Raw genomic sequence first — 12,966 nt, 5'->3', positions numbered from 1 at the left:
TGTTGTAACATCCCTGGACTACTAGCCCATATGGGAGGACCAGAATACCGAGCAGAAGACTGGCCGCTTTTCATAGACAGTTCCACTCCAAGTATGAAATCTGTGTTACTGCATAATGACAACTGCTATGCATCAATTCCAATTGTCACCCAACAAAACTATAAGAAGAATATGAAAATATCAGAATGGTCTTACAAAAGCTTTGCTATCAATGATCCATATGTGTTTATTGCACTGTGTCCCCTCAGATGTCGGGGTTCTCTCTCTGCACTGTGGCCCTCAGAAGTCGGAGTTCTCTCTCTGCACTGTGGCCCCTCAGAAGTCAGGGATCTTTATGTCTACTGAGGCCCTCAGAAGTCGGGGTTCTCTCTCTGCACTGTGGCCCTCAGAAGTCACGGTTCTCTCTCTGCACTGTGGCCCTCAGAAATCAGGGATCTCTATGTGCACTGTGGCCCTCAGAAGTCGGGGTTCTCACTCTGCACCCTGGCCCCTCAGAAGTAAGGGATCTCCATGCGCACTGTGGCCCTCAGAAATCAGGGTTCTACACCGCTCTCAAAAGTAATTATTCCCTATATAACCAGTCACGTGGGCAGTTTCTCGCCGCCTCCTGAAATAGCTGTGCACGCGCCTCACCACTTCCCGCCCAGCGTGTGTGCGGGAGCGCGCACACGACCCATTCTCTAGAAAATAATCAAAACAGAATAATGATCATCCAAAGCCTCTTTTTATAAATATAGGTCAAGGCGGCGCTCGACATTTCTTAAAATAATAAATCAATGATGTGAATAAAATTTGACAATAAAGTTTGTTGTCGCGGATTGACGTCATGACGCAGCGCCGGTTGTGAGGGGGAGAATTTGTGTGTTGATACGGAAGTGGTCAGGAAGGGAAGATGCCGAAAGTCGTGTCACGATCGGTGGTATGCTCGGATACCCGGGACAGGGAGGAGTACGATGACGGGGAGAAACCTCTGCATGTCTACTATTGTCTGTGCGGGCAGATGGTGCTGGTCCTGGGTGAGTGTATCACATAACGAGGGATCTATGGGGTGAATGTGCTGGGATTGGTAATAGTGGAATCATTCTGTGCTGATGGGTGAGAGCTGGGCCCACCCCCAGACACCAAATCCCACAGACACCCCCCAAATCATGGGCAAAGCCATAATAATGGAGAATGTTATAAAGAGGCAATTACTTAATAATAGCCATGGCTGGGAGCAATATTACAATATTAGCCATGGCTGGGGGCAACAATATGATAATAGCCATGGCTGGGGGCAATAATACAATAATAGCCATGGCTGGGGGGAACAATATGGTAATAGCCATGGCTGGGGGCAACAATATGGTAATAGCCATGGCTGGGGCCGATAGACTCGCAATGGGATGTCACCAATCGGGTGTCAGTGTTCTGGTCAGGTGACCCCCCAGGAGGCACTGCCGGCATTCTCCTGACCCAACAGTCAGCAGAAACCATTTCCTGTTATAGATTTGACTGTGGCATTGGAATTCCTTTGTTTGCAGCATTATTTAGATTTCTTTAGACAATAATATTGGGCGGTTTCCTGAATTATTTCTACACGGTGTCTCTGTGGTTAGTCATTTGTCCTTGCAACACTAGATTCCCAGGCTCACATCTCGGCCAAGACTCTATCTGCATGGAGTTTGCAGGTTCTCCCCGTGTTTGTGTGGGTTTCCTCGGGGTACTCCATTCTCCTCCCACATTCCAAAAACATGCAGTAGGGTTAATTGGCCAAACATTGTCCTTGGACTGTACAAACGTCATATGACTATGGTAGAGACGTTAGATTGTGAGCTGCTTTGAGGGACGGCTAGTCACATGACTGTGGTCTTTGTACAGCTCTGCTTAATTTGTAGGCGCTATACAGGTAGTTCCTGGGTCATCCGACATGCAGACGCCTCCTAGATACGAACGGGGCTTCCCTGCTCGCTGTGTGGAGGCTTGAAGGGGGGAGGGGGGCGGTTTGCATGACTTGCAGACGAAATCTTTTGCTTGACACTCTTTGCTTGTAACTCTTTATTGACCAAACTCTGCAGCTGTTTCTTTTTGCATATCAAAGCACAGCTTGCTCCAGAAGTTAAGGCTCAACTCAGAATTTTCCCTTTACATAAAAGGATAGACAACCATGTTATGTAAAAATGTTATATTGTTATGGAAGAGCGAAGAGCCTCCCGAGATACCTACGTCAGGCAACCCGGGAAGGCTCTTGGGTGCTTCTTCTGTGCATGCCCGAGCATCTCAGGCCCGTGCAGAAGAAGCCTTTTCGTCAAAAGGAAAAAAATTGCTGATCTCACGCATGCGCAGTGAGATTGGCAAGTTTTTTTTCCCCATTTATGTCACCCGATCTCACGCCTGGGTCGGGTGAAGAAGGAACAAGAACCGGGAAGAAGCAGAGAAGATGGCAGGGCCTAGCGGGCTGGCCCGAAGACGGATGCCGTAAGTGGATTTTTTGTTTTGGGAGACATTTGAGTTTAGTTCCTCTTTAATGAATGTCTGGGCTCCATAAAGTTTTTTGCTTTGTTTAACTCACAGTGAGGATTTTATACAGTAACTGACACCTCGCTGCCTAATATGCTGAGACAAACATCTGTCCTAATTGCAATTTTTAAAATAATGTACCTGTTCCGACTTACATACAAATTCAACTTAAGTACAAACCTACAGACCCTATCTAGTATGTAACCCGAGGACTTCCTGTATAAATACTGTGTAATAATAATAATGGCTTCCTGGGTGTTATAGGAATGAAAGGTGTCATGGGGTCGATAAATCCTCCATTGTACAGACCCCCCTCCTCCCTTGGTTGCAGTGCTGAGGGTCTCATGGCTGCGGTATATTAGGACTCCACCTGTACATAAAGTGAGCTGCCTGCAAATATACAGACAAGGAACTTGCCTGGTGCTGTGTAATGTGACAAAAACTTTTCAATGGCCACCCAAAAACAGCTGGGTGAGTACTGAAAAGTGCCAAGTGATGAGTCTGTGGGTAAAGCTTCTAATAGGATGAAGAATCAGAGGTATATGCACTGCCCCTGGGTGTAGACGGCCCCTTCTTGTAAATATTCCAAGTCACATTAATCAGAAAAAAACAAACAAACACCTTTACAGATAGAAAGCTGGGACGTAGTATGGGACGTTGCAGAACTGACTTGACTAGGATCACGTATGGGTTGATGGCTGACACGCATCTAAAAAAATTGTGGTCCGCTTTAAATTTATTTCTGATATACCAGGTGGTATATACGTGTGCAGTTTAGAGGGGGGGGGGGTTGAGTAGCATTAGTATTATAAAAAAACATTTGTTAACTTTTAAATATTAAAAGCAATTTTGTGAAAGCTGGGCAAGACTTACACAGACTCTGCCAAATCTCCCTTCCACTGGGTTTCTTCTGCAGATTCTTTATAAATATCTGGAATCATATAACAAATAAGACTATTCCAGAATTCAAATCATTTAGCACCCCCTGCCTACATGGGTATTCCAAAGCCTTCTCCTAAACCTACTCTTATGACATTCTTATACTAGGCTTTAGTGACTTTGGTGGCTTTGCAGCTATTCTCAGCCCCTCGCTGTCCCTAAAACCTAAACAACATTTTCATATAATACAGAACTCGCAGGTTCCTTCCAATTAGGACAATTTTGCGGGTCGGGGACACAGTGTTAACGTCTCTCATGGCATGCAGTACATTAGTGTTTATTTCCAGTTCAGAGGAGGCAGCGGTGGTGCACGAAGTGGTATTTAGGGATCAAACCTCGATACCTCATCTGCCCTCTTACTGAAAGGCACTTTGATGTCTCCCAAAGCAGCGAGGAAATGTTTTGTACGCGGAGAGCAGCATTTCTCAGAGTTTATTTGCAGTTCATCCACCTGAGTAGCACATTTTATATCGATCTTCAGATGACGTTGGGAAAGGTTTCATTCTGCTGCAAAATTAGGCAGCCAGAACGTGTTTTAGCTCCAGGGTGGTGGTGGGGGGGTGACAGCACTTCAGCCCTCTGAGGATATAATTGGATTTGAGCTCCTGTATGACGCTCTCTGCCGCTCGCTGAGCTCCCGTAATTATTTCATTTGCAGTTGGGTGCGGAGCGGCACTGATAAGAAGTATCTCCTTAAATGACGTTTAATCTAATGACTGATTTGGTAAACATAAAATAAAAGTACAGAGCGTTCCCAATACACACAGCTTTCAAGATGATTTAACGAAGCAACTGAAAACTGACAAGCAACCCTTGGTGGTGTGAAAAAGACTGCAAGGAGGGTCCTGTAGTCCAGCAGGAGGGAACACTCTAGGAAGTTATGACTGGTGTAACAACATATTTCTGTACTTGTAGTATTTTACAGATATTAATCCTTTCCATTTCCTAATACCTTCATAAAATTGAATGAATGCCCTGTGGTCACCAGGCAGTCTTGCTGAAATATGGATGGGGTATTGGTGACAGCTTACATGAAATACAATGATTTCTGGTAATCTACCCGCAGAATTGTTTTTCCATCCGAGGTTTTAAGGTCTTTATCCATTTCTTTATTTTTTTGCTCAGATTGTCAGCTAGAGAAACTCCCCATGAGACCACGCGACAGAGCCAGAGTCATCGATGCGGCAAAACACGCTCACAAATTCTGTAACACGGAAGAGGAGGAAGCGGTTTATCTGCGCAGGTAAATCCCCGGGGAATTGTTCTTCTATATCTGCCTTCATTTAAACTGGTGGTGTCCTGGAACCGAGCGCTTACACTTCACCTGACATGTTAGCTGATGCTTTTTCTATTTTAGGTTTATAGATGATGGGTTTTGCTGTTACTGGAGGTGTTTGTAGGACATTTTGGTGCTGCTGAGTTTGTATTCCTCTGAAGACAATATAAGTGTTATAATAATACATGTATAAAATATTTTCTGTAGAATAACTCTGTATTTGCAGTTTAGGAATGAACAAAACAGATGGTAATGTCATCATTTGAAAAAACGACCAACTATAACAAGAAAGATCAGTTCAAATAATCTGGGGGTTATATTGCCACCTGCAGGAGAGGCATGACAGGTGCAACTAAAGTAGCTAGGAGGTTGATACCATGTAGTGCAGTGCCCGTCAACTTACTTGCTATACAAGGCTTCTACATAATATGTATTTGGTGTATTAGCTAGGGTGGATGATGCTGCCGACAGGGGAAACCGGGGTGGTTGGTGCCGCCGGCAGGGGAGCCGGGGTGGTTGGTGCCGCCGGCAGGGGAAGCCGGGGTGGTTGGTGCCGCCGGCAGGGGAAGCCGGGGTGGTGGGTGTCACCAGCAGGGGGAGCCGGGGTGGTGGGTGCCGCCGGCAGGGGGAGCCGGGGGGGCGGGTGCCGCCGGCAGGGGGAGCCGGGGTGGTCGGTGCCGCCGGCAGGGGAGCCGGGGTGGTCGGTGCTGCTGGCAGGGGATGCTTCAAGAGTTGGGCGGCTGGCATGGGATACCTGAATAACCCTGCTAATGTAACCATTTCTGTTGTTGCTGTGTTGTCTTGCAGCATCCCTGTTTGCAGCCCTCCACTCTCCCACCATTCTTTTCTGGTGGGAGAGAGTTTCTAGCTCCCCTGTCTTTCCTGCACTGCAGGGATGTTTGAATGAGAGGTGTGCTAATTCCTATTAGTCTCACTTGGAGGTCTGATTAAGATGCTTCTCTTTGGTAATGCCAGACACCTCGTCCTCATTTATTAGCTGATTACCCCTCATTACTGAAGCCAATTTTCTCTTTGCACTAATGAGCGCCGATCAGCAGGATTCTCAGTTATACTTAAGCTTTATTTACAAAAAAAAAAGCATTGCACCAAGGAGCATGTTACTGTGCCAGATTTATGTGGCTATTCCAGCAAATGGTAACTTAGAGAGGATAGGGGGGATGTCCACCTTGGGTGTTCAATGTTCCCTAAGAATTGAATATTATTTTAAAGGTTCCCATTGGTTAAACATAATTGAGGAAAGCCAATTCCTCCTATAGAGGATTTGAAAATTTTGTAATAGTTTTCTGTTTTAGGACAATAACATTTCTAATATCTTTTTCTTCTTCTTTCAATTACAGGCCAGATGGGATTGAACGTCAATACAGAAAAAAATGCAGCAAGTAAGTACATTACTTATGTCATTCCATGTATCTACCTTAAAACTCCTAATAAACAAAGGCAGGCTGGGGAAGGGATTTTATTTTGCTCCACACACGTAATACATTTAAGTCTTATCACAGGTTCTGGCATGTGATTGGGCAGTAGGGGAGAAGCAAGAGACTATTGAGCCTATCCATCCTATCCTGCACTCTCCTCTGTTCATCATATTTCCTGTTGGAGCTTAAACAAGTTGAAGTGCAAGAGGCTGATATTAGGTCAAACTCAGGTACTCATACTCGTCATTAGTCCAAATTGCTCCCTTGAGGAGCCCTTAACGGTCTGATCCTTACATGAGAGACATAATGGTCCTCGGAACTGGAGATGCAAAGTGGCAATAGGAATCATCATACTATCTAAGGTCAAGGAAATGGTTACTGAACTATTAGACTGTAATGGTATTCTTTATTATAAAGGTGATTTTATTTGTAAGAATGGTAGCAGCCATAAGAGACACCCCAGGGGAGCATGGGTTATACTGGATTTGCATTCAGAATTGATATGGAAGTTGAGAACATTTCCCTTCCAATACAAGCATTTTGCCCTCCCAGACTTGGCTCCTATCAGCCTCCTGCAGTCCTCTGTTCAGCTATAATGCAAATTTTCTGATAAGGTACATGCTAATAGGAAAGAGCAGAAGGATGACCTTATTATTCTACTGCTTCACTGTCAAGTTAGCAGGTTGGTATCGGATAGAAAAACCCAATTGTATTAAGTGTTAATGGAAGTATGTAAATCTCAGGGCTGCATTGAAAATATTCAGTTCTTTCTTTATTCTCTTGAAGCATAGAGCACCTGCGTATTGCTCAGCCTGGACTTGTATGCCTCTCTGCAGTCCTACATTCTATTTTTGTCCCTCCGCATAAACGCTTTTAGCAGTATCTGTCCGGTACAAGGGCATGCTGCATTCTTGACATTTTTAAAATCTCTCTGCAGCCCTAAATAGCAGCGATGTCTTAAGAAAAGGGGACAACACTAGAAATAAGATGTGTGACCCCATTGTACTTCGATTAAAGGAGCAGCTGATTGTACTTCATTACCTGCCGGGTGGAAAAGTCCTACCATGAACAAAATACTTTGTTCATCTTCCTGCATGACTCTTGTTTTGCCTTATGTGCCACAACACGCAGGGCAAACTGCACCAAATCCGACTTAGTGACCGCTCATTGGCTGTGCCGCAGAGATACAGAAAAAGAGTTTGCATTTCTCCCCTGTGTGTATATGCTCATTGATGGGTGATTGATATGTTTTGACAGGTGCAGTCTTCCTCTCTTCTATCAGCATCATTCGAAGAATATCCCCGCAACATTTATTTTCAATGGAGCATTGGTGAAATTTGGACAAGGATTTGGAAAAACCAATATATATACTCAAAAGCCTGATCCCCCGAAAAAGGTGCTTACAATTAACAGTCAGTGTCTGAGACTTGTGTCAGTGTGTGTGCTGTAGAGATGACTCCAGGCAGATGTTGGGGAAACTATTGAATGTATTTAGGAATGAGCTCAGACTGAAGGAGGGAGTACCACTTAGAGCGGAGCTAAATCCATGATACTAGTCTGTCCCCAATCTCTTGCATCTTCTTGTTAGCCATCTTGATTGCCCGGGTTAATGTAACTTTTGCACAGGTGCGCGGGAGTTCATTATTGGCATGCACAGTAGAAGCCGGGATAGCGGAGTAATCTGGCGACCAAAGCTGAAGCGGCGCATGTGCAGCTGAGCTTTTTGACAGATGCCAGGATTAATCGGGTAGGACAGAATATTGGAGAAGGGGCATCACCTCCTGTTCTGCAACAATGACCTCCCTAATGATAATCAAAATGTAAATTTAGTTCCGTTTTTAGGGTGTGCTGCATTCAAATGTGCTTACAAGGTACATGCTGATTGGATAAAAAAAACAGGGCTGTTCATCAGTGTACTACTTCTCCTTTCTTTCTCCAGTTACTTTTTAGGGGAGGGAAAAGACTGGCAAGTTGTACTGAACTCCAGAAAAATCTGGCTGTATTCCATAGCTGTGCTAACCTCCAGACTCAATGATAAAATACAAGGAGCAGTTTTACCTTCCAATTTATATTTCTGTTTTTTGTGCTTAGCAGTTTGCCTGCAGTTCAGCTTCCAATCTGTGTGCTTTGCTTGCAAGTTGACTTTTTTTGTGAAGTGATAATGGGATCTGCGGTGGGAACACTGTCATGTTTGGTTAAGTGGTGAAGTGTGTTGTGTTCACACTCAGAGGACTTGATTGAAATCAGATTCAGGTTCACTGCAGTGTTGCTTCAGATGGCAGACAAGGAAACAAACGGCAACTATGTCCTGAAGTGATACAGAATTGTTTTATATAAAGATGCCCAGGGACAAGGGGGATAGTATGACAAACAGCCCAATACAAAACGAGAGAATAGTATGATGGGGGCACATGGTATGACAGGTGGAAAGAATGAGGGGCAACCCAATGACAGGTGAATGGTATAGCGGGTGGAAAGAATGAGGGGCAACCCAATGACAAGTGAATAGTACGATGGGGCAGATGGTATGAGGGGCAACCCAATGACAATTGAATAGTATGATGGGGTGGAAAGAATGAGGGGCAAGTGAATGAAATGTTGGGGCAGATGGTTTGACAGGTGGAAAGAATAAAGGCAATCCAATTACAAGTGAATAATTTGATAGAGCAGATGATTTGACGGGTGGAAAGAATGAGAGGCAGCCCAATGACAAGTGAAATGGTATGATGGGGTTGAAAGAACGAAAGGCAACCCAATGACAAGTGAATAGTTTGATAGGGCAGATGGTATGGCGGGTGGAAAGAAGAAGGGGCAACCCAATGGCAAGTGAATAAAATGATGGGGCAGATGGTATGTCGGGTGAAAAAAATGAGGGACAACCCAATGGCAAGTGAGTGGTATGATGGGGCGAGTGGTATTATGGGAAGAAAGAATGAGGGGCAACCCAAAAACAAATGAATAGTATGATGGGGTGGAAAGAATGAGGGGCAATCAAATTACAAGTGAATATTTTGATGGAGCAGATGGTATGACTGGTGGAAAGAATGAGGGGCAACCCAATGCTAAGTGAATAGTACGATAGGGCAGATGGTATGACGGGGTAGTTGCTATGACAGGTGGAAAGAATGAGAGGCAACCCAATGACAAGTGAATAGTATGATGAGGCAGATGGTATGACGGGTGGAAAGAATGAGGGGCAGCCCAATGACAAATAAATAGTATGATGGGGCAGATGGTATGAGGGGTGGTAAGAATGAGGGGCAACTTAGCGACAATTGAGCAGTATGATGGGGCAGACGGTATGACGAATGGAAAGAATGAGGGGCATCCAAGGACAAGTGAACAGTATGATGAGGCACATGGTATGACGGGTGGAAAGAACGAGGAGCAAATGAATGACCGTGAATAGTATAATGGGGGTACTTGGTATACCGGGTTGGAAGAATGGGGGCAGCCCAATGACAAGGTGGAAAGAACGAGGAGCAAATGAATGACCGTGAATAGTATAATGGGGGTACTTGGTATACCGGGTTGGAAGAATGGGGGCAGCCCAATGACAAGTGAACAGTATGATGGGACAGACGGTATGATGGATGGAAACAATGAGTGACAACCCAAGGACAAGTGAATAGTTTGATGGGGCAGATGGTATGGCGGGTGGAAAGAATGAGGGGCAACCCAATGACGGGTGGAAAGAATGAGAGGCAAACGAATAAGGGATTATTATGACGAGTCAGATGATTTGGCGGGTGGAAAGAATGAGGGGCAACTCAGTGACAAGTGAATGGTATGATGGGGCTGATATTATGATGGACAGCCCAGAGAGCGAGCAAATAGCATGATAGGCTGCCCAATGTTATACAGGCTAGGTTGAAGACTGATTATTTAGATAATCTTTATATCCATGCAGATCTGTGTGTTTTAGTAATGTGACATACTCACCTATACTTTATATAATGGTTGCATGGGTCATGTGACTTTAGTTTGATTGGGCCATGTACGTAGCATTGCAGATTTTCTTGCTTTAAATTAAAACTAGATTGTCAATAACTATGTTGATGAATAATTCCTTCATTAATCCGATGACAATTGAAATTTCCCCCAAAGGTGATGATGACCAAACGCACCAAGGACATGGGCAAATTCAGCTCTGTCACAGTGTCCACCATTGATGAAGAGGAGGAGGAGATCGAAGCCGTAAGTAGAACTGGTGGGAGGGCAACTTTGTTTGAAGAACTTGCGATTTCATGGCTTTCCAGCCTTTTCATTAAAAGCTCTTTTGAGCTCCAGTCAGTGATTTTGCCTAGGCTGTCATTGGAACCATCGGTGAAATAATCTTTCTTTTGGTTTAAGAGTTTTTTGTTTTCCTTTTCCTGATATATTGTCAGGTTTGGAAGTTGGGTAAAATGTCCAATATGTTGTCACATGTGGTATCTTTCTACGTTTCTTACAGAGGGAAGTAGCAGACTCGTATGCCCAGAATGCCAAAGTAATTGAGAAGCAACTAGAAAGAAAAGGAATGAGCAAGAGGAGACTTCAGGAACTGGTAGGTTTAAGTGTAATGCATTTACAGCCAACATACTGATCAGGGAATGCAGCCATACATCTACATGTTAGGACTTATAGGGTGCAATTTGCCCAAATGTCTCAAGAAACCTCACCATCACACCCCAAGATGAGCTTATTGGACATCCAATTCCCCGAATATGGACAGTAATATGGATCCCTTTCCCCTATAGTCAGAGCTGAACTCCCTTTGTGGCTGGGTAGTTTTATAAGATTTTGGAGAGACCTGTATGAGGTTAGGTAATAATTTTAAGTAAGAGTGGTTTGAATGACTGATCCAGTATGTTGAGAAAGGGGAAGACAGAGCTGAGCTGCAGATTCACTGCTGGGAGCAAGAAAAGTGGCAGCTGAGCTGCAGGGTCAACTGCAGGGAGGAAGACAAAAAGGAGCTGAGCTGTGGAGTCACTGCGGGGAAGAAGAAAAAAGGGAGCTGAGCTTCAAAGTCACTGCAGGGTGGAAGGGGAAGAAAAGGGGTGGTTTAGCCACGAGGAAGGGAGAGTAGGAGGACTCTCTTTAGGTGACTACTACCTGGCGAAAACTGAAAGAGTAGCTAAGCTGCTGAGTGGTCACTGGGAGGGTAGAGCAGCAGGAATGGGGCTGCTGACAGGACAACCTATGTGCTTCATGAATAAATTGCACATAGCAAAGCTGTTCTACCTTGTTAATGTAGGGCACTACTTACAGTTCTGGAATACATTTGTCATCTCCCTACCCGCACTTTGCTCATTGGATTTTAGAAGAGCAGTTAGTTGCTCAGTGAGGGGGCCACTCTGCTCACTTTGGATCAGGGAAACATTCTTACTTTAGCACATTGGTGGCAGTAATGAAAATCATAAGCAGTTCACAGAAGGATTGTCGTCATCTTGAGTCCTGAAATCCACTGTTCCCCGTGGCGGGAATAGATAAATTCCCATACTTTATGCGTGCAATTGGTGAAGCGGCAGATTGTGTTTGTGGGTCAGACTTTACATTTCGGTGTCGGTAGAGTTTGCTAGTGCCATATGTTTGTCTCGTTGCTCAATTTATGCTCATTAATTTTTTTTCCCTTCATCTCTCAAAAGGCTGAATTGGAAGCAAAGAAAGCCAAAATGAAAGGAACTCTGATTGACAACCAGTTCAAGTAGAAGTGACTCCCTGAGTGAAAGTGACAGAAGTGACAGTATTTTTGTAACACTCCCCAGGCGTGACCATGGGGGGGGGGGGTTGTGCGTGACTGTGGCAGGGTGGCGCACCTTCCTCTGTGATTGTATACCGCTAGGAGGACATTGTACGAAGCTGTATATTAAAGCCTGATTTTGAAGGCTAGGCTGTAGGCTGACTGTATATTATGAAAAAGGAGGCACAACATGGTATAAGGATGGAAAAATGCACCCCTGTTTTATTTGGGGGGGGGGGTTGGGGGGGGTTAATGGATTATTTTTCTGTATCCAAGTTATGATAGCACTGCATTATTTTTCCCTGTAGGAAAAATATTAAAAATAAGGTTGAAGCCCAACCCTGGGCTATTTTTGTTAATATTCACTAACAGATTCTAATAAAAGACCATCTCTGTCTGCATTACTCGCCTCCCGTCTCTTACTGTCCCTGCAGTTCCCATTCTCTACCACCAGGTGTCCAATGCTCCAGGTTGTATCCAGGTTGCATGACATCCACCATGAGTCTGAGGAGGTCCTGTGAATGCAGGGCTTCATTAAAAGATCATTAATGAGGGAGATTACCACTGCCTTGCACACATCTGTAATATTGTAAAGAGCAGCAGTGGCGTGACATCAGTATGTCAACCTGTATCATTGGGGATTACCAAGCCTGAAGAGGATCCTGTGCATCATGTGACCAGCTTGTTAACTGCCTGGGGGACCTCCTGGGTGGGCTTCAGGTTAATTTGAATATGTTTTAGAGGAGAAATTGCAACTATTTTGGTGCTACACTTAAGATTAAAGAATTAAGAGTAGATGTTGCTAAAGGCTACTGCTCTCATTTCACCTTACATTAAATCCATAGTTTCCTGTCGTTTGAAGAGGATCTTTTTGGGGAGGTTCTTATAAAAAATTGGAACATATAATTGGCACACCACAGACTGTTGAATTCATCCAATTTTGACCATTGCCGAAATGAATTCTGTCTCAAATATCTATGTTGGTTCTAGAGAACTAATTGTAAAAAAAATGATTTTACTAAACATATCCCAGCTTGGAGATAAAGTCCAACTCCAATATTGGTGCATTGGAACTCCACCAGACTGCTGTCTGA

At 44.4% G+C, this 12,966-nt stretch overlaps 1 protein-coding gene across 1 annotated transcript; it reads left to right on the top strand.

Annotated features, from left to right (window-relative positions):
• The first annotated feature begins 830 nt into the window (after window positions 1-830).
• On the top strand, window positions 831-12,273 carry STEEP1 (STING1 ER exit protein 1). Its single transcript, XM_072430305.1, has 7 exons — window positions 831-1,016; window positions 4,564-4,681; window positions 6,073-6,114; window positions 7,408-7,546; window positions 10,258-10,347; window positions 10,604-10,696; window positions 11,778-12,273. Exons 1-7 carry the CDS (start codon window positions 893-895, stop codon window positions 11,838-11,840), a joined length of 669 nt encoding a protein of 222 aa, XP_072286406.1. The 5' UTR covers window positions 831-892; the 3' UTR covers window positions 11,841-12,273.
• Window positions 12,274-12,966: the final 693 nt, after the last annotated feature.

Source organism: Pyxicephalus adspersus, chromosome Z (genome assembly GCF_032062135.1).
Source record: "Pyxicephalus adspersus chromosome Z, UCB_Pads_2.0, whole genome shotgun sequence".
Classification (NCBI taxonomy): Eukaryota; Metazoa; Chordata; class Amphibia; order Anura; family Pyxicephalidae; genus Pyxicephalus; species Pyxicephalus adspersus.
This window is presented reverse-complemented; position numbering and strand designations above follow the sequence as displayed.

What these genes read in the sequence shown, in the direction of transcription:
- STEEP1 (XM_072430305.1), top strand. Translation starts at nt 893, where the DNA reads ATGCCGAAAGTCGTGTCACGATCGGTGGTATGCTCGGATACCCGGGAC. An exon ending in TACAGAAAAAAATGCAGCAA is followed by an intron (nt 6,115 to 7,407) that starts GTAAGTACATTA and finishes ATGTTTTGACAG; the next exon opens with GTGCAGTCTTCCTCTCTTCT. An exon ending in AGGAGGAGGAGATCGAAGCC is followed by an intron (nt 10,348 to 10,603) that starts GTAAGTAGAACT and finishes CGTTTCTTACAG; the next exon opens with AGGGAAGTAGCAGACTCGTA.